Source organism: Euleptes europaea, chromosome 14, assembly GCF_029931775.1.
Source record: "Euleptes europaea isolate rEulEur1 chromosome 14, rEulEur1.hap1, whole genome shotgun sequence".
In the NCBI taxonomy this organism is placed as follows: Eukaryota; Metazoa; Chordata; class Lepidosauria; order Squamata; family Sphaerodactylidae; genus Euleptes; species Euleptes europaea.
The window spans coordinates 28728304-28756101 of NC_079325.1; the positions used below are offsets into that span (position 1 = coordinate 28728304).

Sequence of the window (27798 nt, forward strand, 5' to 3'; positions counted from 1 at the left end):
CCTGCTCTTATTGCCCCCCTTGTGGGCAGGCAGGCAAAGAAGCTGGGCAGGGAAAGGCAGGCTGGGAAATGGAGAGAGCTGCCACAGCCCCACAAACTGGGTGGGTGTGGAATAGGGTTGCCAGCTCTGATATGCTGAATGCATATCAACAGGTTACTTTAATAGCTGAGCATCAATGCACATGGCATATTTGTTGTAAACCACATTGTGCACATATACTGAGATGCTCTCGTTCTCTCCATTGGAATTTAGGGGCCATCTCATGAATTTAATTAACAATAGGTCAAGGTTTGACAAAAAGATTGTTGTTTTACACAGTGTAACTGTGCCTCGGTGTTACTGCACCTGCTTTGCATACAAATGATCCCAGGTTCAACCCTGGTTATCTCCAGCTGAAAGGAAAGATGTTTCACTTTTTGAGGCTCTGGAGAGTCACTGTCTATCAAAGTCAACAGTACTAAGCTAGATGGATCAAAAGTCTGACACAATATAAGACATTTTCATACATATTCACTGCCACAGCAGCTATTAGCCATGCTTAGTAGAATGAGCCTCCATATTTAAGAGTCAGTATATACTTCTGAATAACGTGTTGACTGCAAGAAGCCTAGGGTGGCTATTTCCTTCTTGTGCTGTTTGTGAATGGGTGGCTATTGGTGACATAGCACAGGATGTTTCTAGCCCGGATCAATAATCTATCAAAATTTAGCTTGATCCAGCAAAGGCAGTTCTAGTGTAGTTTTTGAACTCTGCCTTGGCATTGGAAAAACAATGAACCCACAGCTTGTGCGGTGTGACATACTGGATATAAGATTTCTACACAAAATCTGTCCATGTGCATTCTAACATGTCAACATATTGTGATTAAAAATGAAGACTGTTCAGACAGAAAGAGCCTTTTGGACAAATGCCTCACAGATGACATAAAACAGTAATTTGCAAATTGCATGCCAGGAAGGAATAGGCAATGTGCTGAAAGAAATAAGCTGATTTAATAATGAAAGCATGAGCCTCATGGCGCAGAGCGGTAAGCTGCAGTACTGCAGTCCAAGCTCTGCTCACGAACTGAGTTTGATCCCGACACAAGTCGGTTTCAGGTAGCCGGCTCAAGGTTCACTCAGCCTTCCATCCTTCTGAGGTCGATAAAATGAGTACCCAGCTTGCTGGGGGTAAAGGGAAGATGACTAGGGAAGGCACTGGCAAACCACCCCGTAAAACAAAGTCTGCCTCGTAAACGTCGGGATGTGACGTCACCCCATGGGTCAGGAATGACCCGGTGCTTGCACAGGGGACCTTTACCTTTAATAACGAAAGGCTTCTGAGAGCCTATGGTACCCACCCAGCCAAAGATGAAGATGTCCACTGTACCTCTGCATGAATCAATACGCCATCCTCATCTCTTTCCAGTCAGCCTCTGGCAGTGGGGGTGGAGTGGGTAATTCAATCCCTCTTGATGCAAAAGCAACAACAGACATAGTTGGCCCCAGATGAGGCTTCCTGTTGCCTATCTTCATGAAAAATTGTTCTAGAGTTCCCTGTTTCCAATCAGGAAGTATGCCCAAATCATGCAGATACAGAGGGGGCAGGCTTCTCTAAAAGTAGATAATTCTTAGACATGCTAAAACTAAACCTTTTCAAGTCCAAACGTGAAGGGTGCCTCAATTTTAATTCAGACACTTTCAGTGACCAGAAGCTTGGGAAACCCCAGCACAAATTACCTGGTCTGCAAATTAACTATCCTATTTTTTAGGATTTTGGACCAGGCAACTTCATACCAGGCTTACAAGCTAACAGGCTTCAGTTACCTTGAATTAATTAAGCGAGCATTTCCGGATTTGTGGTCACGTGCTGGGTCTTTGGCAAGAAGCGCAGTTAAGCCTAGCTATGACTCTTGGCCAAAGCTGGAGGGAGGGAAATGCAGTGGGGAGGGAAACTCATTGTCTGATGCATGGCTTGGCAGGGTTCTCTCTCTCTCTCTCTCTCTCTCTTCCCCTTTCCAAAAATCAATAGGAACTATCAAAAGAAAAACAATGAGCAGAATTGCCAAATAATTCCTAACAGCCCTGTCTGCAAAAGGCCCAAGCCAAGTGCAATTAGGACCAGAAGACAGGAGAAGCAACACCAGAGACTCTGCCAAACAACAGTAATAATTTGGCGACAACCCAGTGTACATTTGCACTGAAGAAGCCCCACTGCAGGAGGACTATTGCGGGCTAACTGAATCACAGCCTTTACAGCAAGCATTTCGACACTTTCTCTTATTAGTGAAAATGAGCCAGCGCACTTACTCACCTGGGCAGAAGAGCTCTGTTTCAGGAGTCTGCAAAAGGGTATCCCCAGAAACATTTTTATTGATGTTGTTTTAAACAGTTAGGAACCCAGGTTGGCATACAATGTAAATAATATCTGGGGATCCACAATGAGATAATCAGAAACAGTGGTCAAGCTTCTCTGAAAGCTTGGCCACTAGTGCCAACCTGCCAGCCAAGTTGGATTGTGAAATGTGTTGTCTAGGGGCCCATTCTCATCCACAAGACATATGCCTCCTAAACCCTTCTGCAATGATCAGGGACCCTGGAGCAGATGCTTAGAGAGTTTCTGGGCAGAATATTAGAGTGGAAAGAGAATCTGTATTGGGGCTCGGCACTGGCAAGAGGAGTTTTAATTTTTCTCACCCATACCCATTTGGTAAAAAATGGCCTCACTTTAAGCCCAAGCAGGGGTGGGGGTGGGGAAAGACACACAACAGAGAGGCACGTTTTCTCTTTTTTCTTACATGGGCCCGAAACAGCTTAGGGGGACCAGTTTTGATTGCAGAAACAGCCCTGGAAAGGGGGGGGCTAAAGCCCCTTCCCTGGCACTACAGCCGCAGTCCTGATCTCCTACACACACACACCCTGACCCCTGGGTGCTTTTTAGGGCTCAGTTACATGTAGTTGGAGTCATCATGGAAATCCAGGGTTGCATGGAAATCCAGGGTTGCGCAGGTTGGCCCTCATGCAGCAGGGCTAGCAAAAGCCTCTCTGCCAGAGACCCTGGGAAGTCAATGCCAGTCACAGTAGACAGTATTGGGCAAAAAATACTCCAGCACTGCAAATTCCCACACCAGCTGATCTGCTGGTTTGGGCTTTGTGGCCCAGGTCCAAACCACCTTGCTGCATTGCACACATGTTATTAGCTGCAATTGTCTTCACTGCTCCTTCATGCAAACAGAGGCCTCTCTGAGGGCAGAACTACATATTACCCTGGCAAATGCACAGTGCAATTGGAATGGGGGGGGGGGTGTTTAACCCTTCCTGTACTTGCCAGTTCTTCCCTGCAAATGCATCTCCCAAAGAACTTTCCCCCAGCCAAGTATAAATCTACTCTCATTATCTGAGTGGGCAAAATCCAGCTAAAGACGTTCTTCTCCAGGGAAGAATTGGTGGACAAGGAAGTGTTATGCACCCCTTTCCCTTCCACCAGGTCTCCCCTATAAATGCCCTCTCCTTCCTGCCCTACATATGCCTTGTAAGATTTAGTTCTGTCTTAAGCAGTATAATTCAGATGTGTATCATTGTTGCACATTGCACATGGATCTTTAACTAGCTCAACTGTGCATCAGCTTGAGTTTTCAATCACTACTTTTTTTTCTTTTGTGGGTCCAGTAAAATGCTTCTATAATATGGTGCCTGATTGGGATACTTATACCTGCCAAGTACAAACATGCAGTTTGATTTATCTAGTTTCAATGTGTATCCTGCAATCTATCCAACACTAGGCCTTTGTGTTATTTTCATCAGAAAATAAACATCTTTAGAACAATTCAAAAACATAGCAAAACACCAGTTCAGCAAAGCACGATCCACCAACCAGTCAGAATTACTGCCAGCTACAAACCAAAAGGGTCCTTGAGAGAACCAGAGAACCCCAGAGAACCAACCAATTATGCCTTCCTGGCAGGGAGTTGTGGAAGAAGAGAGTTACCATGAGAAAGCCAGCTGTTGATCGTCTTACCCAGGCAACAAAGGAAGCTAAAGCAAGCCTCCTCCAAAGATGTTCAAAGTCAGAGGATGGGGCAGGGTGGGAAGGTTATATATATTTTCATATATGACATGGAAACCCTAGATAGATATTTACAGCACTCCATTGTGGAGGTCAGTTGGTTCAGAAATGACAAAACAAAATATCCACTGCCAAAGGGTGTGGTAAAGGCCTCTTTATTCAACGGCTTTTTTTAAAGGATCAGGCAACTTCATGGCAGATACATCTATTGATGGCAATCAGCCATGACAGCTAGATGGAGCCTCCCTGTTGAGAGGCAGTATAGCTCTGAATGTTGAATAGTGAGTGCAAAAACCCTGGAATGGCCATCTCACAGAGAATGGCAAACCTCTTAGCTTGTTCTAAGTTAACACAAGTGCTTTTCCCAATGGATCCACAAACATGTTTGTTTCACGGCCTACAGCTAGTAAACATTACCTTCAAGCACCTGGGCCAGAAAATTCAGAGGGAGCATCATAAGTCAGCTCAGAAGCACAAAAACTTAAATATAAATCTGATACGCTTGACTTTTAAATTTTTTAAAGGGAATTGGATTTTAAGTGCTGGGTAACCCCAAGTGTTCATGTAGCCCCTAGATTCTAGGGTAACCACTTACAAGTATTCCATTTGACTCACAGAGGTTACATCTGTCCAAAGAAGCGTTATCCAGCTACGTAATTTTTGCACTTCACAAACATAAGACCACAACCTCAATAACAGCAGCGACAATGTTTCATCCAGCTAAGCGGCAGTTAACCAAGAGGCCTCTATGCAGTTGGAGGAGTGACAATAATTTCAAAGTGGAAACGTGTCATTCCGAATTACTTCTCAAAAGTAACATCTGAGAAGAGCTCCTGTTTTCAGTTAGTGGAGAGAAGGGAGAGGATGGCAGCTGAAGGCCCAAAGATGAATGTGGTACTAAAAGCGTATCGTCCAAAATACCTTTAGTCTGAAAAATTGTTTGTGCTTCCCTTGGGAACTTTAGACCAAACTAGAGCCAACACGCTGTAGAGGTTAGCTTAGGATCTGGGAGGCCCAGGTGTGAATTCCTGCTCTGTGACTCTGGAAAAGTTGTTCTTGCTCTCAGCCTAACCTACCCCACAGAGTTGTTGTTGTTCTTCTTCTTATTATTATTATTATTTCAGTTATTTTAGTCCGCCTTTCTCACTGAGACTCATGGTGTAGAACAAGCACAATCAACAGGAGGGGACATCCGATGAGCAATACAACAGGGTTTGGACTACAGAAATCTGAAAGCAAAGAGAAATCTCAAACAGAGCTGAAACAAAGGTTGAGCTTTCAAACATGATACGTTAAGGGGTGTAGAAACTACCTAGTCTGAAGCCTACTTACAATGTTAGGTAGCAATACAGTAATGTAGGTCACAGTTCCTATCCCTTTACCAATGCAACTTTCTGACCATTTCATTACAGTACAGTTCTATTTACCTGTGCAAAAAGCACTCCGGGGTAATTCTGTTTTGCATAGTTTGCGGAAAGCCAGAGAGTGGGAACCTTCCTAACCTTGTCAGGGAGGCCATTCCATAACGGGGGCCAAAACACAGAAAGCACGAGCATGGGCGGTTATCGATTTTGCCCATTTGCAGGATGGTACCTTGCGAAGGCCCTGCTGGGATTAGTGGTGTGGCAGAGAATAGGGAGAGAGGTGGTCCCATAGATAAGAGAGACCAACGCCATGAAGGGCTTTGTATGTAATAGTCAATACCTTGAATTGAGCCTGCTAATTGATTTGCAGCCAATGGCGTGACTGCAGAATGGGAGTGATGTGCATATTCTGCCTACCTCCTGATAATAACCTAGCTGCAGCATTTTGAACTAACTGGAGTTTCCAAATTAACTTTGAAGGGAGGCCTACACAGAGTGCATTACAGTAGTCTAGTCTCAATGATACCATGGCATGGCTTCAGGTTGCCAGATCAGCCAAGACAAGCTAAGGGGCCATCTTATGGGCTAGTTGGAAGAAAGCGTTTTTTGCAGCCGCATTTAGTTTTTCTCCAGCAGTAATGCTGGATCTGGTATAATCCCAAGGCTCTTAACTGAGACAGCAAGTGTTAACTGACCCAATCGTGGGAAGCACAAGGGCCTTCAAGATAACCGCCTTCCCTACCAGCATCACTTCCATCTTGTCTGGGTTTAGTTTCTTTTTTTTTTTTTTTTTGCTTCAGCCATTCAACCACAGCAGTCACACAGCAGCTCAGGACCTCTACTGCATCACCAGGGGATTTAGATAGAGAGATGTAAAGCTGGGTGTCATCCACATATTGATGACATCCAGTTCCAGAGCTATGAATGATTTCTCCAAATGGTTTTATATAGAGGTTGAATAATTTGGAGGATAAGCGGCAACCTTTTGAGTCTGATTCATGAGGAACAATTTAAACCAGTTCAAGGCACATCCCCTGGTGTCTCCAAACACCTCAACAGGATGGTATGGTCTACTGTGTCAAAGGCTGCAGACAGATCCAGGAGAAGCAACAGAGAAACATGACCTTTGTCTACATTCAGGCGGCGCTCCTCAACTAAAGCCACTAGAGCTGTCTCTGTCCTATAGCCCAGCCTGAAACCAGATTGGGAAGGGGCTAGAGCCTGGGAGTTATCTAGGAAGTCTGGGAGTTGGTCCGCTACTGCTCTCTCAATCACTTTGCATAGAAAGGGGAGATTAGAGACTAGGCAATAATTAGCAACACCTTTTGTATCTAGGGATTTTTTAAATTATTAATGGATGGATGTCTGCCTGAGTGGTTGAGGGAAAGTGCCCTGGGTTAGTGAATGATTTATGATAGTCAACAAGGGCTAATTTATGTGGTTTTTGCATGATTTCAGCAGCCAGTATGGGCAACGATCCAGTGCACATGTGGTGGCCTTCACCAATTCCAGGATCCTGTCAACATCCATCACAATAACTAGGTCAAAATGGTCCATAAACAGACCAGATGATGTACTAGGCATTTCATCTGCCAGCCTATCTTACCAGCAGCATCCAGGTCAGAATGTATTCACATTATTTTTTTATAAACAAAGAACCTCACAAAGGTGTTACAGCTAATTATCAACTCCTGGGACAGTAAAGGTTCAGATTTAGGAGTCATCAGATGATGGGATATCTTAAACAATTGGGAGGGTCGTGAAGATGCTGATGCATTTGTTGCAGAGAAATAACATTTCTTCACCGCTATCGCCACTGCCTCGTAAGTGTTCCAGTAGGCTCTGCAGCATACTCTGTCCAATTCAGTGCAAGATTTCTGCCATCATCTTTTCAGACATCTTCCAGCCCATTAGGTCATCCAGCTCTGCAGTAAACCACGGGGCCGGCTTTCTCTCTAAGAGCAGGAGAGGTCGACAGGGAGCAACCTTGTCAATAGCATCCATCTAAGAGCTTCAGGTTCCAAGTTTCCACTGCAGCCTCAACAGGAGTCTGGAATCCCAAAAACTCCCAGTGCATTTTGGAATCCAGAAGATCCATGAGCCTTGCCTTCAGTAGATAGTGGTCAGACAATGGGTTAGGCTGAATCTCCCTCTCCCTCTCTCATAATACTAGAACGCGGGGTCATCTGCTGAAGCTGGAGGGTGAAAGATTCAAAACTGATAAAAGGATGTATTTCTTCACACACTGCATAGGTAAACTGTGGAACTCCCTGCCCCAGGATGAGGTGATGGCCGCCAGCTTGGAAGGCTTTAAGAGGAGAGTGGACATGTTCTTGGGCGATAGGGCTATCTATGGCTACTAGTCCAAATGGATACTAGTCATAATGCATACCTATTCTCTCCAGGATGAGAGGAGCATGCCTAATAAATTAGGTGCTGTGGAATACAGGCAGGATAATGCTGCTGCAGTCGTCTTGTTTGTGGGCTTCCTAGAGGCACCTGGTTGGCCACTGTGTGAACAGACTGCTGGACTTGATGGGCCTTGGTCTGATCCAGCAGGGCTTTTCTTATGTTCTTATGTTGTTTTGTAGTCTCTAATCCTGATATAAGACCTTCCTTCAGAGGCTCAGAACAAAAGATCACGTCTAAGGGATGGCTTTTTTCATGTGTTCGGCCTGTCATGATTTAAGAGAGGCCCATGGCAGTCAAAGAGGCTATAAAATCTTGGTATAACCCTGAAGAGGAGTCAGCATGAATGTTAAAGTCACCCAGAACAATCAGCCTGGGGGTCTACATTATGACATCTAAGAGCACTTCTACCAACTCAGAGAGGGCGACCACCAGGGAGCTGGGTGACCGGTAAACGAGCAGAATGCCTAATCTATTCTTATTTTAGAATGAAATAGGGTGCTTACCTGAACTTTTGGGGATTTCTGCAGCAGGAAGGATACAGAAACACACCACCGTCCTTGCTGGTGTGGAACTTGTATGCCCTTTCTCAGGAAACTTGGACTAGATTCACAATGACCCAGTGGGTGGGGCTCTCTGTAACTTGGACTTGGACTACCCCTCAACGTTCCGCACTGAACTCCAAAGCTCAATTCCCCTTTTAGAAGCCCTGTCCGAAGCGCTTGTCGCAAGCCTCAGGAGCAAACCCACATGGATCCTATGTGCCTCTCTCTCTCATGACTATGAATTAGTTCCATCTACCTGCAAGCCCCTTCCTCCAACTGAAATACTCATCCCATAATAAAAAGTTAGCAGTGGATGCCTCATGGTCACTGTGTCTGGTCTGTGGTCTTAGCATTGAGAAAAGGGCTTATCCTTGACTGAGATTTACTTATGTTCCCCTCCACACACAAACAAAGACCTTTTTTCCTTTGCACCCAGAGGTAATGGTGTTCAGGACTGCCTGGCCATGGTGTTTAGGACTGCCTGGCCATTATGTTCAATCTGTTTTCTGGCTCTGTACAATGCATTTCTGTAGTGGAAGAATTTTCCGGGGTTTAAGTCTTCCTGAGCTTCACGCCTTCTTCATCCTTTACAAATCTAGAGATGAGGACAGGAGCTTGCCAGATGTTATGCACTGGCAAAAGAAAGACATTTTGCACATGTTCCAAGACAATATTCCTTCACAGATGTGTTGCCTACTGCTCTCATGTGTCACTCCTTGCATTAAGAGACAGAGGAAGCAAACAAGAATGAAGAAAAGGGACAAGAGAGAAGGATATGGGTAAGGGCAGAAAAGCACCAACACAGTTAGCAAGGGTTTAACTGACTCAGGATAGAAGCTACTCCCGAGCTGGCTTGCAGTCTTCCATTTCACTTTGCTTACAGAGCGGAATAAATACCTTGCACACATTCTCCTATTTCTACATAAGGAAAAGAGTCAGAAACCAGAGAGTGGGTATGGGGTATCTGTAAGGGAGGCATGCCTCCCACCAGGCCCTTATAGGCACCAAAAACAGCCTTGCACTTCATGCTTTCAGGCCTTCTGAATGTATGACTAAGCCTTCATTGACTGGCTCTCAGCAATCTGGGTTGTGGTGTGCAGCACTTATTGCCAAACATCTGGTTACACCAGTATGGAAAGCAAAGAACCCACCAAAAATCCCAAGCTGGGTGGTGGAAACAGTAAATTTAGCTAAAGACTGGATGTCTTTCTGAAGCAAACAAGCTTGACAAAATTTTGGAAAAGTCTGGAATCCCTTTTAAGAATGTTATGAATAAGTACTACGCTTTTGGCATATCTACTTAGGTATCAGAATGCTCTTTCACTATTTCTGGTATCCATTTTCTCTGTGCTTGTGTGTGTTTCCCTTGTTTTAAAAGAATGTGATGATTATGCCAATTGGGCTGCTGTTATAGATAGATGTACAGACAGTGCAAAGGTTTATAATTGCTAAAAAAAAGACTTTTTGTAACGGGGCAGGAGAATGGGGGTTATTAGCACACTTACTTATATTGACATGTTTTGATGCTCTCTTTTTTTACATCAATGCTCAATAAAATAATGAATAGAAACAAAATGACAACCCCCAGCACACTTATAAGGAAGAGGTCTCATTGTGCTCAGTAGCAGGACTAACTTCCCAGAAAACATGGTTAGGACTGTGCCACGTGACAGGTATGCAATGGCAAGCTAGTATTTTTCTTGTGGGCCAGAAGCTTTTTGTGGAATTACTTACATACAAGCCTTGGGATGAGGTGTTGGACTCAGCGTCTACCCAGACAACACAACACCCTTGTGATCTTTTTTAAAGAGAATGTTTCTCTGCTGCCAAGGCTTTTGATCCCCGCAGGCTCTTCCCCCTATTTAGTCCGTCAGGAGCACAAGTTGGCGTCCTGAATAATTCTGGTTTGGCCCTCTTTTATGTTTAGCAAACATCCCGGCGACACATGGAAAAGGAACACCACAAGCATATGTCCCTTTGCGACAGTCACTTGCCAAGAAGACGCCAACAAGCAGACAGAACCACCAGCAGTTCTGAAACATGACAAATTTTCCTAGCCTGCCAGATGCATTATGGGCAACAGTGCTCCTAAATTTCCCCTCCAGCTCGTTCACTCCATTTTCATCACTAAATTTTTTTAACAAATGGTTGTCTTGGGACCAGACCAGGATGGAAAATCCAAAAGTGCACCCCCCTGCTCATTAAGAAGGGGCATAAGCCGACGGTAAAAGCTGGACCAAAACAGCCATGCAGCATGGCATAAGGCCCCATGAGTCAGCTGTGCCTGTCTAATTCTCTGACCAGATTAATAGCAACCCAAATCTGCTATCCCATCTTGCCTCTTGGCCAAGCTGCCCCCGGATACTGCTGAGCATCAGTTTGCTGCACTGTGGTTAACAGAGACGGTAACTCCAAGCCTACGTACTCACTCTGCATTATTTAGACGAATTGTATTTAAAACTGTCTTACCTCTTTGGGGGTTTCTTATTTTGTTGTTTTGTTTTGCTGACAGGTGGGTTCAAAAATCAGGGCTGGTTCTAGAGGTCAAGCCTTGGCCAAGGCTCTAAAACCAAGGAAGGATCTCCTACCCCAACAACGTCACCATTCTCATTTTGCGTGGAAGCACAAGCTAAATCAGAAGCGACGCAAGAATTCTCAGTTTCCATGTGTTGTGGCAAAAGCTTTTATAAATGCATGAAGTGTTGTCAGATGCATGAAGTGCTAGGGGAGGAGTTGTGGCTCAGTGGTAGAGTATCTGCTTGGCATGCGGAAGGTCCCAGGTTCAATCCTCGGAATCTCCAGTTAAAGGGACTAGGCAAGTAGGTGACGTTTAAGACCTCTGCCTGAGACCCTGGAGAGCCGCTGCGGGTCTGAGTAGACAGTACTGACTTTGATGGACCAAGGGTCTGATTCAGTATAAGGCAGCTTCATGTGTTTATGTGTCCTCCTCAAGTGGCAGACACACAGATGAGCACATGCACATTTTGCTGGGTGCCTGTTTTACTGGCTAATTTGTTTTAATTGCTGTAGAACAGGTTATTGTTTTATTGGTTATTTATTTATTCATTTTTAATTGAGAATTTTATTCTGTTAACTGCCTCAAAAATCAATAGGTTGTTTAAATAAAAATAATAATAATAATAACCTGCCAATTTAGGACAGCATTTCATGCATCTGACAAAGTGGGTCCCTAGTTACAAAAGGTTATGCCACCACAATAGAGCAGTTCCACGTGTTGGTCGATAAGGTGTCACTGAATTTTTTTTTCTGCAAAGGACCAATATAGGTACCCTCTGGAATCCTCTTCAGCTAATCCCTGAAATATACGCTAGGCACTGGATATCTGTTTTTGACATCCTACAATATTTGTTTTCTATATTGGATAGTGAACATGCAATCATATTTAGCATTTTGACAGTATGTAATGGTGGCAGTATTTCACAACTGACAGTTGATGAAGTCCCATGTATTTAATAACTGTTGGGGGACCAGCAGCTTAGTGACAGAGTGCCTGCTTCGCCTGTACAAAGTCCCCAGTTCAGTCTCATGTCAAATGATCAGGTAACAGATGATGTGAAAGACCTCTGGAAAGTCACGGACAGGCGCTACAGATAATGCTTACTGAACAGATTAATGATCTGACTCAGCAGAGAGTAGCTTAATACATAAACTGCCAAAAGATGCCCACATCCAAATCTGGATGCACAATTTCACGGTCAAATGGCAGATCAAAATTTCACAAGCGGAATTTGAAGTCTCAGGTATTTGCAAAAGTACACTTTGGCTCTACCCTGTGGCCCAGCATGGAAAGTCTGCTGCCATCTTAAACCCAAAACCTTTTGTACTCCCATGTCTGTTTCTCCATCCAGGCTGAACCAGGAATGTTCTTGTGAAGCCAGGACATAGGAGTGGCTGTTTATATTAATTCCCTGGTATAAAAATGTTCCCAATATCCATCCTGGCCTCTAATATATTTGGCAAAGCTGATGTGCAGGAACGTCAAGAATTCCTTACAAGTGAAGAAAGTCCAGAACCCTGCCTTGACAAAAAATATGGCGCACCCAAATTGTAATTCCCAAGCAATGCACACCTAACCTTTTATTTTTGTCCAGGAAAGTTCCATTTGCCAACACACTGTAAGCATCAGTCATTTCTGTAAAGCTTTCACTGGACATAAATCAGAGCTAGCCTTGGCTATGTGGGCATCCTGGATGGGCATCCACTACTGCACTCCAGTACCACTATTAGCCCCGCGCTAGATCTTCTTTCTAAAGAGCAAGGTGGAGGAAGGCTAAAGAAATGGAAAGGGTTTCATTCTTTCTTGAAATGAGGAGCTGCTGAACAACAACAACAAAGAAACTAGGTTAGCTAGGGTTTGTTTTTGTTTTTTGCTTTCCACCCAGTTGCCAAAAAAGCAAGGCCAAGGCTGGTTACCATCCCAGATGATTTTTGTTGTTTTCAGCTGTAAACCCTAAGTGGACAGACAGATTTGGAACTAGGCTTATGCAAGACTCAGTCTTTTTGGGTGGGTTAGCTCTTGCTGATCCAGAGGGCCCCGGCTTCATCCAAGTACTGGGATATTGATCTTTAGGGATTGACAATTCGTCTGGGGAACTGGCAAAATAACCTGCTGGTCCTGCACAATGCTTTGAGTATTGACTAACTTCACTCTCAGGCACCATTTCCCAAAGGGCTCTACATTCTTTCCTAAGTAATGCACTGCATGTTTTTCAGTCTCTAACAGGGGTAGGGATTTAGTACAAAATGAGGCTTCTTCATTCTGGTGGACATCATTTCCCTGTTATGAACAGAAGTGACACAATAGTGGGGCTGTGTGTCCTCTTTGCTGGGAAAAATTATTTCTGTACCACTTAGACAATCTGAATTCTTGTACGAGGAAAAAATTAATATTCTTGTATATCTTATGCAAACTGAGAAAATTTGCATTTTGCATAATTCAGTTTTTGATTGTTACAACTTTGCATAATTAATTTTGGTTTTGCCAGTCATGGGGAAGCACAAGCAACATATATGAACATATGAAACGGCCTTACAATGAAGGCACCAAATGGTCCACCTAGCTTAGTTTTCTTTCCTCCCATGGGCAGAGGCTCTACAGGATCTCAGAAAGAGAAAAGTCTTTCTTAGAATCTGCTAGCTGAAATCAGGTCATGCCAGGGATTGTATCTCAGACTTTCCACCGGCAAATATGCATTTTACCACTAAGCCCTGCCACATTCCATCTGTCAGAAATTCTTCCACCACCTCTTCTGCCTCCAACAAGGCAGCAGGTATCACCCACATGTTCTTAAGCATACCTTCACAGCCTTAAGGGTTGGCCTGCTTTTTTTTAACTAAAAGGCTTGGAGTGGGGGGTGAGGATACAATTCTCACAAAGCTGAATTCTGCAACAATACCACACGTGCTGTGTTCTTGTGTTCTTTTGCTTAAGCATAGCATACACACAGGCTGGCAGAAAACTATACCACAACCACTATTCCCACATTTGAGCTGCAATAAGCATCAATCCAGAGATTACACCTTCACTTTCAAATGATCCACTGGTCATGCCATTTTATCTGTAATGCCAACAGACACGATCTTTTAGATCAAGTTATGACTATGCAAACAACACAGATTCCCGCACCCCCCCTCAGATGCCGGCAAGCTGGGTTGTGGTCCAACACTAGAAAGCCAGTCAAGTTCTACCTAGCTGAACTAGGAATTTGAACTTGGATTTCACCACACTGCCTTAACATGCCCCGTTGCAATAATAAGGAGACCCACAAATCAAGAGAGCTGTCTGAATGTATCTGCAGCTTCAGCATATAATTGCCAAATTCCCGGTGCAACCTGGACTTTTCTCCCAAAATTACAGTTGATCTTCACAGAGAAAGGAGGAAACCATAGAGTTTTTTGGGGAATGCTAGAACGTCAACCTGGAAGTGACATCATCACGCTGGGCGCACAGATTGCTGCCCCCAGCCCCACCCCTATGAAGCTCTTACTGGTTGCATGGAGGGACCTGGCAACCCTAATGATAATATTGCCGTATCTTGCAAAGCTGTTGTTAGGATCATGGAGATAAATATATAGGAAGCACTTTGAACCATGAAAGCGCTATACAAATGCCAAGCATTGTTACAGTGATGCATACTCTTAAGGCCAAAACACCTATTATGCAAGTGTTCTTGATTTGCATAACTATTCATGGCATCTGACTGTATCGGGGTGTGGCTGTATCACAAAATACACACAACACTAATAATATCACAACAAGAAAGCTGGAATGAAAAAATTACTAATATGACTCATTAATTATTTATATATCGCTTTTGAATATTTCACATATATTACCTGGGAAATCCTTATAACAACCCTGTAAGTAGGACTGTAGAATTATCATCTCTATATTGCATAAGGTAGGGGGGAAGACAGTAGCTTGCCTATGGCACACTAGCAAGTTCACTGCTGGAGTGAGATTTGAACTGAAGTCTTCACAATACCAAATGAGATTTTGAGCTAAATATGCAGGTGCCATTGAAAATGGCAGCCATCTCCTTACCTCTCCTCTCCGTTTCCATGGCATCTAAGTTTCTACTCATCAGAAAATTCTTAATTTTCCACCACCACCACATCATTGGATGCCCTTGAAATATGGCTGGGAAATGCAGAAAACGATAAGGCCTACTAAACATGGGATAAATCCTACTAAATATTATAGAGTAGGGAATTATACACCAGCCTGCCATTTTTGGCAGTAGCTGCGTGTTTAATATAATGTTCAGACATGGTGCTACATTAGTTCTTGAGAATAAGCTTCATAAATAAAGGTGTCAGTTTTCTGGACAGTCATACTACAGTTGCCCATGAGACTCAATGGCACACCAAATCTGAGCGACAAGCACCATCAGCCTCTCCCTTTCGGCATGTGACACAACAGTGACATCTAGAGGTGAACCAATATCATAAGTGACCCATCTATGCTAGGAACGAGAGCAATGGTCCAAGGCAGGATATCCAAAGCAATCACCACATTAAATGTCGTCATGCCACTATGAAACTTCAGATTTCTGCATCTGCAAATGGTGGGTGGATCAGCTTGTTTACCTCCCAAATACAAAAGGAGGTTCATATGCAGGGTCAGAGTTAAGGGTTATTACTATTAACAAAGCACACTACATTCTTCTGTAGGACATTGTTGAGTGGGTGATTTTCCAAAGTTACCACATCATAAACAAACATTTTTGTTTCTGAGAAGAGTTATGCAATTCGAACACACGCAGCCACACACAAAGAGTGTATAACTTTCACTACTCTTAGGGCAACAGATCCATAAAAGTCTGGGGAAGCAGCAGAACCGGGAACCAGCCAAGGCCCTTAAAAAGTCAGGCCAGCCAACATCATTACAGCACTAAAATCCCTTCCTTGGAATTTTAGTTTGAATGTCAAACTTTCGCAAACACGTGTTGGTGTCCAGGGACCATTTTGACTCACAAAACCCTAAAAGATCAGGGACTACATTGTTTTAAGCACTGTTTTCTCCAGAATGAGTCAGCCTACCATCAGATAAAACACTGAACATGCCACAGTTACTAAGAACCATCGTTTAGTTTGCTGCCCTGTTACCCACGGATGGCTAAGAATGCAGATGGACAGTTCAGCACCTGTGGCCCAGATCCAGCTTTAGAAGGAATGAGTTCACTTTTCAGCGAAAGAAGCCATGAGTCTTCATGTATATTTCTAAACATGTTACTGTATTGTTTACATGTGTACATTCTGGAAAGACAAAGGGCTACTGCCAGTCTGGCTCCAGAGAGGATCGTTCAAGAAGTATATTAGCGCAAGAAGTATATTAGTTTCCGTCTAGACATTAGGAAGAATTTTCTAACAGTTAGAGCTAGGGCTGTTGGGAAAAAAAATCGGTAAAGTTCGGCTTCGGCAAAATTCGGCCCTTTTAAATTCAGGCCGTGCCGAAGTCCGAACTCCCCCGCTTCGGATCCCCAAAATTCGAGCGAGATCCGGAGTTCGGGGGGAAATTCGCCCCCCCCCGCGCCCCTTCAGGGGGCTTCCATGAAGCCGGGCGGGGGGCCCTTTAAACAGACCTGCGCTTCCCAGCTGGGAGCTCCCGGCCAGGAGGCGATCTGTTTAAAGGGCCCCCCGCCCGGCTTCAGCGAAGCCCCGTGAAGGCGCGCGCGGGGGGGAGCCGAACCCCAAAGTTGCTGAATTTATTTCCCGAACACCCCGAAGTCGGGGAATTCGGCTCCCCTCGTTTCCCACCTTTTTTGAATTCGGTTCGTCCCGAACCGGAAACCGCCGAATCGGGGGAAATTCGGCGGTTTTTCAGTTCGGGATGAACCGAATCGACAGCCCTAGTTAGAGCGGTTCCTCAGTGGAACAGGCTTCCTCAGGAGGTGGTGGGCTCTCCTTCCCTGGAGGTTTTTAAGAAGAGGCTAGATGGCCACCTGTCAGCAGTACTGATTCTATGACCTTAGGCAGATCATGAGAGGGAGGGCACCTTGGGCATCTTCTGGGCATGAAGTATGGGTCACTAGGGGTGGGGGTGGGTAGTTTGGAATTTCCTGCATGGTTCCGAGGGGTTGGACTAGATGACCCTGGTGGTCCCTTCCAACTCTATGATTCTATGATTCCTCAACTGATTACCTCACAGCATCCCCAAGCAATCATGCTCCACATACGTGAAACCCTGACTGCTAGTCAATGCCAGGTCCATTCTAGAGCCTGAACATTGGTGAAGTGAATAAGATTGCCCCAGTACCAAGACCTGGTTATCTGGAGGATTATATCAGCTAGATATTCCAGAAGTTGGTCATCCTAGCATAGGAAGGTTAAAAATCTGGGAATGAAGTTTTCCTTACCAAATTCACTAGCACACAAGTGCTCAAGGATAGCATCTGACTTCATCTCGTTGTCACAAGGAGGACACACGGTCGTGCCTGGAAAGAGAAGAGAGAACAGTTTAGTACACAGCATTTGTACTCGGTTTATCCAAATGTATGTTCTTCCTTTTTATATGCCAATAAAGGCTTGTGTTGTGTTGTGTAGTGTTGTGTGTAATACACAGCACAAAAGGAGAAATGGTGAGATGGCCAAACCAGGTAGCATCCTCTGGGAAGGCATCTGGAATACAGGTTATGAGGGTATATAACATTTTTTTTCAAATGAGGGTTTTTTTCCTGCTGTTTTGGGCAACAATTTTTTAACCAGACAAGCTGCTTTTGCATGTTTTGGGAGAATGGATCTCTCAAACACACAAAAGCTTGTATCTCATGAAATGAACCCAAGATTCAGTGTGTCCATTGGGCAGATTTGGCTGTGGGCAAGATAGCCATCTTATTGAAGCAAAGGAGATTTGGGTCCAGTTAGCTTCTGGATAGAAAACTGCCCTGGAGTTGAAACTTTCTGTATATTTTCATGGCTCCATGGAGGAAAGGCTGGGTGTGAATATAACAAACAAATACACTTATGGGAGCTGCCTCATCTCACTTCACGGAAAGGCGTTCTCTGGTACAAGGCTAGCACTCCTTTCTTGGTGGCTGTAAGGAATGTGGAAAAGCCTCTGCTCATGTCGATTTTCTCCTAGGAAATCTTAGCAAGGATGCAGGTCAGACTAATTAACCCCCAGATATTTCTTCCAGTTCCGAGTATGCTCCTAAGTGTTTTGAATTCATATGCCACTTTAGAAAAGCAAAATCCTTTACCAAAATTATATCTTTTGTGCATTAATTGTATGGGCTTGGGGCATAAAACAGATAATCTGCTGGTCTTGTCCCCTTGAACAACTCATACACAAGCAAAACTTTCATTTTATTGCCTGTATTCATCTTAGTTATCTGGGGATCATAATTTTGTGACGATTCTATGAATTATTTGTTGGAGATGCACAACTCTGTTGGAGAACAACAGTTTATAGATTTAACTTTCTCATTTGTTTCTTTTTCATGTTTTACTTGCCTCTTTGCTCTTTCTTTCTCCCCACCCCAACATGTTTATATAGCCCTTGAAGTCAGCCATGAAAAAATGTGGGGGAGAGTTATGAGATTTTTCTAAGTGATGCATCCAAAGAAAACTTCCTTTCCTAGTTGCAATCTTAGTATACAAACTCAAAAAAGGATGCTAGAAGTTCCCAGAATGCAATCATGGTTTAATCCCTTTGTAAGAGGGGGTGCTATCATAAATCTCTAGAAACTGTTGTTTTCCAACAGAGTAAAGCATCTCCAACAAATAATTCATAGAATCATCACAAAATTATGACCCCCAGACTTCTTTAGGGAGGTCAAGGCCTTTAAGGAGGTCTGAAACAAGTTTCAAAGTGATTCACTTTCATAATTTGGCTGTAGTGTGGTGGAGGAAGGGAGAGTACATGTTTTGGGGGAGTGGAAACATTTGTGCTTTGGGTTGCTGCTACTCTGAGAGGGGAAACTAGATCAAGGAAGATGCATATGTAAGAAACAAGGGGCTTCAGGCCTATGTTGTGGTGGGGGTCCAAGAATACATAGGGGTGTATGAGGGTGTAGAATTTCTAGCCAACAGGGATTTTACCTATGCTCTCAGTATTTTAGGCTAGGATGAAATATCAGGTATTTTGTTGGACAAACCAGGAATTGGGAGCAGTGGGCATTACACGTTGTATTTTTCTATTTACTGTACAACTTGATTCACCAAGCCCTACCTGCTGGCATACCAAACCTTGTCCCTGTACCTAGCCACTAATGAATCTACATCCTGCTCACTGACTAGGTATTTTTACTGGTAACTGTAGGAAGCCATCTTACAGGAGTGTACAACAGCAAAAATATCAAATACATGAAGCTGCTTCATTCTGAGTCAGACCCTTGTTCCATCTAGCTCAGTTTGGTCTGTTCTGATTGGCAGTGGCTCTCCAGGGTCTCAGGCACAGAAAGGTTTTTCTTAGGGTTGTCAACCACCAGGTGGTGGCTGGAGATATCCTGGGATTACAACAGATATCCAGGAAACAGAGATCAATTCGTCTGGAGAAAATGGCCACTTTGGAAGGTGGTCTCTATAGGATCATACCCCTCTGATGTCCCTCCCCTCCTCAAACCTCGCCCTCCTCAGGCTCCACCCCCTAACAACTCCAGGTATTTCCCAACCTGCTGCTGACAACCCTAGTCTTTCCCAAACACATGTTACCTGACATCCTTTAACTGCAGATGGCAGGGATCTTGCCATCCAGAAAAGGCTGCCATTGATGCACCAACTAAAGCTATATGCCACAGAGAAGATCTGGACCTCTACCTATAAAGTATCCATTCAACATGATCAATAGACCAAGACAACCCAAGGAACAAGTCTACACTACAAACTTACATCAGCTTTATACTATTTTAACTGTCTTGGTTTCCCCAATGAATCTTGGGAATTGCAGTTTGGCAAGAGAGCTGAAAATTCTCAGCTGGAGATTCCAAGCCTCTTCTCACAGAACTACAGTTCCTCAAGTAGTACGGAGTATTTATTATTAAGCCAGTTTAACACTGTAGTGTATATAGTGTACCCCCAAGACTTATTCAATGCTAATATCCACCTGTACCCAAATATGCTACTTTCCAAACTTTATGTTTTTTTCCAATCTGCTTCCATCTCAATGCCTCTGTTAACCCTTTCCAAGCACGTGGCTTGAAGCAAACTTACCCCAGGGTCAGGGCGAAGGAGAGGAATGCGTAACACTCTATTAATCGGCAACTCCCAATGAATCCAGTAGGTCTGTAGGTTTTGCAGCCCCATGTTTAAGGCCAGAGGAATTCGAGCAGTTCAGCAGTTCAGAGGCAAAAATAAAATTCAATTTCTCAGGTGTTAATAGCGGAAGGATAGGGACTAGAATGGAAATGATTTTCTTTTTTCAATTGATTTTTGGAGGGACATCAAGATTTGATACTGGTCTCTGACCTTAGTGATTTCCGCACATGAAAACTACACAACAGTTGGAACTCTCATGTTTTTAAAAAGACAAGTTAGTCTCTGCTTTCCCACAGCATGCAAATTTCTGCAAGAAATCCCTAGGTTGGAAAATCAAGCAATATATTTTGGCAGACAAGGTTAGAGATTCCCATATGCTCCAACAGACCAGTGATAGTTCTTAATTTCTGGCACCTGGGCCTAGAAAATTCACAGACTCCATTTATTTGTTGTCTTTCTAAGACACATTGTTAAAATGCTGTTTGTCTAAGTTCCTAGCATGGTCAATATTCAAGGAATAATTCTCAGCCTGGAAAACTAAATCTGAGTGGGAGAAAGATACAGCCTCTAGTTCACGTAAATCTCAATGTACGTCTATGAACACTAAGACACCATGCAATGCATAGTCTGCCATTTTCCACACTTTTTCCATACCAGGGAAGTATATTTGGAAGTGCCAATTCGTTTTTTCTAATATATGTGTAACCCAAAGAACAAACATATATTCTCCTGGATTTAAATTAAAAGGTTTTTAAAGAGTAAAGGTACACAGTTCTGTCCAGGCAATGAGGAGAATTCAGCAGTGCATTGTGGTGGAAAGGGTGGAGTTTGCAGTGATGGCTGCTATAAGAATGAGTTTGGGTCAGGTTAACAGACTCAGCTCCAACTGGCTTCCAGTTTCCTTACCAGTAGGGTTGCCAGGTCTCTCTTCGCCACTGGTGGGAGGTTTTTGGGGTGGAGCCTGAGGAGGGCAGGGTTTGGGGAGGGGTGGGACGTCAATGCCATAGAGTCCAATTGTCAAAGCGGCCATTTTCTCCAGGTGAACTCATCTCTATCAGCTGGAGATCAGCTGTAATAGCAGATCTCCAGCTAGTACCTGGAGGTTGCAACCAACAACAGCTCGAGGGCTCATAAATAAAAAATTTCTACAAGGAATATTCCAGAAAGTTCTATAATAATAACAACAAAAGGCACAATATCACAACAACAGTTCCCTCCTGGGAATTATTCACAGTCCAAGATAAATCCAAAATCCAATTTCCTTAGGATTCCAAAAGTGTAAATGAAATTAGGTTACATCACCAAAAGTCCAAAGAAAAGGTAGTTGGTAGAATTGTTCCAAAACAAAGATAATCCAAAGAGCATAAAGTTGATACGTAGAATAATTCCAGAAACATTCCAAGACGATACCTCTAGATCGGTAATCGTTTCGCATACATATTTCTTCTTCAGATGAATTAAAGGCAAATTGCTTCTGCAAAAATATGTACATGCATTTAGGAAATAAAATTATATACATCAATTTCAATTTGCAAAGACAATGTATATTCATGCTATCTAAAATCTATGTAAATTCTTACCAACACAATTTCAAATCAGACCCCAAAGGGTTCCAGACCCATAGGTTCTTCTGTCCTACTGAGAGGTAACAGTGTGTATGTTCGCAGCAAGAGAGTTGAATATAATGAAACAAACTAGACTCAGCTGTCCTTAATTCAGTGATATGAAATTCTTAAAGTGACCCTTCTTCTAACAATTCAAAGAAAACATGCCAAATCAAACTCATTATTGAGACCAGCAGGGGTCATCGTTTTAAAGAGAAAAATCAGTTTCATTTCTTCTTTGTGTAATATTTTCATTATGTCCTGGTGATGATGAGGTTTAGATTTGTATTTCCAAAGGGCAAAGAAAAGCATATCATTTTCTGAATGGCCTTTTTGGAGATTATGCGCCGTGAGAGGGGCATCCATATTTTTTGCGTGCAGACGCGCCCTGTGTTCCCCAATCCTTAATTTTAATTGTCTAGATGTTAAACCGATGTAGAGAAGAGAACACGGGCACGAGATTGCGTAAACAACGTTACGTGATAGACAGTTACTAAAATGTCTAAGCTGATACTTAAATTTGAAAGCCGAAGAACTCACTTCCTTCACTGGTAAGCTATAAGCACAAATGGAACATGAGCCACATTTGTGATGGCCAATCACATTAACCCCTGATGTGCTCTCTGGGGAATCAGTTTTGACCAATCGATCTTTAAGAGATGACTTTTTTTAAGGCCAAATAAAGGAAGCTCTTGGCATCCTGGTACATCTTGCAAAATGTGCCAATGTCGAGTTATAATTTTCTTAAGATCATTCATAAGGTGGTTATATTCTAAAGATGCATAGATCCTAGGGACTGTGATACCAGGAACTCTGTCCGGTCATAAAAGAATGAAATTGATGTATATAATTTTATTTCCTAAATGCATGTACATATTTTTGCAGAAGCAATTTGCCTTTAATTCAACTGAAGAAGCAATATGTATGCGAAACGATTACCGATCTAGAGATATCGTCTCGGAATGTTTCTGGAATTATTCTACGTATCAACTTTATGCTCTTTGGATTATCCTTGTTTTGGAACAATTCTACCAACTACCTTTTCTTTGGACTTTTGGTGATGTAGCCTAATTTCGTTTACACTTTTGGAATCCTAAGGAAATTGGACTTTGAACTTATCTTGGACTGTGAATAATTCCCAGGAGGGAACTGTAGTTGTGATATTGTGCCTTTTGTTGTTAATATTATTATAGAACTTTCTGGAATTATTCCTTGTAGAAGTTTATTTATGAGCCCTCGTGCTGTTGTTGGTTGCAACTACGTTGATTTCAGCATAGGTAACTTGGTTATTCAGAGTACCTGGAGGTTGGCAACCCTACAGATAATGGATTTATTTTTTTTTGTAAAAGAACATCGGGAGTTACCATAGCCACTAATTTCTCACAAATTAAAAATAAGGATATCCCTCTTGTAGTACTCATATTCTCACCGATTCCGTCTGTTTCTCTATTTGCTCCTTTTGTCTTCGTTTCTGTTGTGTGCTGCCTCTTTAATATACTAACCCAGAAGGTCTCAGGCCTTGTTTGAGAATGGGCGGGGAAACAGTTTCACCTTTGTTGCTGGTCACCTGTAGGAGTTGTGGGCCTGTATAATTTGTTCAGACCCAAACCAGAGCAATTCTTGGCCTAGATGGACCATCAAGGAAATTTTCAGTTAAGTATTTGTTATATTTCCCCCTTTCCAGTCATCTTGCAAGCCTTGTTTCTCAGTACTGTTAAAAATGAATCCTGTGGTTGGAAAAATGTTGGAGTTTTGTTACTGCCCTGCACAATCATTTTTGTCCTCTTTTTGTCCACATTGATAAGTGAAAATATTGGACAAAAAACTGGGGTGAGCTTTGTATTATTTTGGGATCACCTCCTGTTTACAGTAGGGAATTTGACTCAGGAATAGCAGGAGAGACAATGGGAAAAGAGGAAAGGATCAGAAAAATGCACTCCCAGTTTCAGCCTGTTTCTGGTTTTCATTGTTAACTACAGACCACCTTGCTGTAAGTTGCCTGTGTAAAGTAGGGTTGCCAGGTCCCTCCTCGCCACCAGCAGGGTTTTTTTGGGGGGAGGAGCCTGAGGGCAGGGTTTGGGGAAGGGAGGGACTTCAGTGCCATACAGTCCAATTGCCAAAGCAACCATTTTCTCCAGGTGAACTGATCTCTATCAGCTAGAGATCAATTGTAATAGCAGGAGATCTCCAGCTAGTACCTGGAGGTTGGCAACCTTAGTGTAAAGGAATGCAAGCCACTGAGCATACGCAGAATGCCTTTTACTCGCAAATGAATAACCACTGTCAAATTTCTGGTCATTTGCCCCACCCTGTTCCCAAATTTGGGATCAGGGATAAAAGACTGAAGAGGCATAATGCTCAGGCAGGTTTAAACTCCAGAACCTCTCTCAACAGAAATTCTTCACTGCAGAAGGGATAATATCCAGACAGACATAAGGGGCACCATCGCTCACTAGAGAAAAGCAAGGTCTTTGGGAAGATCTAAATAAATGAACCAAGAATAATCACTTCTTTGAATGCTGAGACTGCTTTTCTTTTGCTACACAGTAATCATATACATCTATTTTCGTGGTCTTGGGGGATAATTAATGTGTTGGAAGGAGTGATTTCACTTTGATACTATTGACCACAGTATCCTATTGAGCCGCATCTCAGCACTGGGATGGAGGGGCAAGATGTTATGGTGGTTTGAGTCTTATCTGGGGGTCAGTGCCAGAAGGTGGAGCTGGGGGATTCCTGCTCTGCCCCATGGTCATTGGCCTGTGAGGTTCTGCAAGGTTTGATCTTACCCCCATGCCATTTAATATATTTGTGAAGCTGCTGGGAGAGGTCATCAGGTTTAGGCTGCAGTGTCATCAATATACGGATGATAGCCAGCTCTATCTAATTCCAAGGATGCCGTTGATGTTCTGTGAACCAGTGGTTGGAGTCAGTAATCAGATGGATGAGGGTGAACAAGCTGAAATTTAATCCTGACAAGACAGACATTCTGTGAGTTAGCAGAAAGGCAGACCAGGGACTTCAGATCTCTCCTGTCTTGGATGGGGTTGCACTTCCCTTGAAAAGCCAGATTTGTAGCTTGGGAGTGCTACTCAACACAGCAGTGACCTTAGAGAACCACGTGACTGCAGTGGTTCAGACTGCTTTTGCTCAGCTTTGGCTGATGGGTAAACTGTTCCTGATTCAATCAGATATAACCACAGTGATTCATGCCTTAGTTACATCTAGACTGGACTATTGCAATGCCCTCTACTTGGGGCTGCCCTTGAAGAGTGTTTGGAAGCTGCAGCTAATGCAGAATGCTGTGGCTAGCCTGATGGTCGGGGCCAGCTAGTGAGAGTATATAACCTTGATACTACATCAATTATACCAGTTACCAATCCACTCCACCTGGCCCCCTTACTTTCCATTTTTAGGAGGCAGTTGAAGATGGTTTTATTTAGGACGGCATTTGAATAATTTCCTGGCAATCCTAAATCCTGTTTAATTTCCTAGATTGGACAACCTGTCCATTTATTTCTCTCTGCTTCCTGCCATTTAACCAATTTTTAATCCATGAGAGGGGGTGTGGCTTTCTCCCAGGTGATAGAACTTGGTTCCTCTGCGGAAAAGGATACTACATAGCACTCTTGATTTCCTTGCCCTGATGATGACCTTCAGCAGGAGCTTAACTCATGTCCTTTTTCAAGAAGCTTCATTTCTAGGGTCCTCTCTTGTCCTGCTCAAACTTCCCCACTAAACTCCCACACAAACCCCCCTTATTAGCACACCCAATTCATATGCTTTACTCCTGTACTACCAGAAAGACTGCGCAACACAGCCGAGAAAGGGTTGTGTAACACCCTAGAGAGTAAATAGGACTTATTAGGACTTAGTCCTAGGAAAGTGCATATGCTTTAAAAAAAAAAAAACCTATCAGTGGCGTAATCTGTACTTGCCCCATTAATTAACAAAACCAGTAAGGGCCATTCACACATGTATGTCTAGCCCTTGATGACTGCAGCATCAAATGGTGTGATGCACCCGTCATTAATCAAACACCACCAAAAGATCTTTTGTGACCTCTCTCGTCACTCAACTCCTTAATGGTTAATATATTTTACTACGAGAGTCTTTTGGGTCTTAGTGAGAAAGGCAGAGTATAAATAAAGTAAATGAAAAATTTCCAGATGAATATGTAAGATTCTTTAATTGAACACCAAAAAAAATCAAGACTGTAACAGTTTGCCAATTAATAAATGAGAGATATTTCATCAATTTAAAAGGTGCCTTTGAGCAGATTTTTCCAGGGTAGGTAGGTGCCACCGGATAAGCCGCATTCCTTCCTCTCTTTGGAGGGGATGCTTCTCCTGAGGTCATGCCTGCTATGCATCATTTCAAAACCTGTGGAACATCCTTCCTCATGAGGTCTGCTTGGCACATTCAGTGTCAGCATTTAAGAGCCAAGCAAAGATCTTTCTGTTCCATCTGGCTTTCAATGAAGTTCTGGTTTTGATTTTGAATGGTGGCAGCCATTATCCACTTGCTGGCATTAGGGATGAGCAAATGGTTGCTATTCCATTTCGTTTTCATGCTTGTTTATATTGTTGTCAACAACAATTTCAGTCCTCTGATTTTTTGCAGTTGGGGTTTTTTTCATACTGTTTGCTCATGTTGTAGCGTTTTTATACACAATTCGTATGGAAGTTACATGCCCAATATACATCATTTGTACACAGAATTTACAGAGCATATGATTTATTGACATACGTAGCACTGAAAATGTGTACATTTTAAAGGACAAATTCAATATGAGAAACAGGAAGTTGTGAAAATAATATGGTTTAATTTGTAGAAGAAAGAAGTGAAATTAAAATGGGGGTTTTAAAGGTAAAACAGCAGAGAAGACACATTCAAAATTTTGTCGAAGGCTTTCACGGTCAGAGTTCATCAGTTTTTGTAGGTTATCCAGGCTGCGTGACCGTGGTCTTGGTATTCTCTTTCCTGACGTTTCACCAGCAGCTGTGGCAGACATCTTCAGAGGAGTAACACTGAAGAAAAACCCTTTCTTAAACAATAAATTTTTCAAAGTTGCTTAAAACAGAGTTATAATATAAAATAAAACAATGTACAGTAAAATACAACTAAATGTATTATGTAGCAGATAAACTAAATGAACCACCTCAGGCTTTAAACTCAGCAGATGAAATCATAAGCCAAAATAGTACAGCAGGATGATACTAGTCAGGAATAATTTTGAATGTTCTTGTAGGTTATTCGGGCTGTGTGTCCGTGGTGCAAATACCAAGACCACGGTCACACAGCCCGGATAACCTACAAGAACATTCAAAATTATTCCTGACTGGTATCATCCTGCTGTAGTATTTTGGCTTATGCTTTCATCTGCTGAGTTTAAAGCCTGAGGTGGTTCATTTAGTTTATCTGCTACATAATACATTTAGTTGTATTTTACAGTACATTGTTTTATTTTATATTATAACTCTGTTTTAAGCAACTTTGAAAAATTGATTATTTAAGAAAGGGTTTTTTTCCTTCAGATCTATTGTTTTATTAACATGAAAATATATGCAGAATAGTTTGATGGAGTAAAACTCATTATGACTGACAGTGCCATCCTATGCAGAATTATTCCATTCTAATTCATTAAAATTAATTCTGTTTAATATTGCACTATAAATCTATTAAGTCAAGTGACAGCCCTACTAACAGGAAGGGTGAACACAACACATTCATGTTGCAAAATTGTACAGGCATGCTTATTGAGAACCTGCAGTTGATTAAAACTCCTTGTTAAGCATACCTTTGGCATCCAACCTGGATTTGCTTTTGTATCATGTGTGAAATTACTCTGAACGTGTGAACCAATCCTAAGTGTACACCGGTAAATATGCAATAATAGGGTTGCCAACTCTAGGCTGGGAAATTCCTGGAGATTTTGGGGGTGGAGCCTGAAAAGGGTAGGGTTTGGAGAGGGGAGGGACCTCAGCAGGGTATAATGCCATAAAGCCCACCCTCCAAGGGAGCCATTTTCTCCAGGCTACTGATCCCTGTAGCCTGGAAATGAGTTGTAATTCCAGGAGCTCTCCAGCCACCATCTGGAGGGTGGCAACCCTA

General features: G+C 42.9%; 1 protein-coding gene across 1 annotated transcript in view; it reads right to left on the reverse strand.

The window, feature by feature from the left end:
• The window catches only part of SFRP1 (secreted frizzled related protein 1), a 64050-nt gene that overhangs the window by 25720 nt on the left and 10532 nt on the right, over positions 1 to 27798 (reverse strand). Inside the window, exon 2 of the mRNA XM_056860361.1 lies at positions 17242 to 17319. Coding sequence (XP_056716339.1) covers positions 17242 to 17319 — 78 coding nt within the window. The remainder of the gene's footprint in view (positions 1 to 17241; positions 17320 to 27798) is intronic.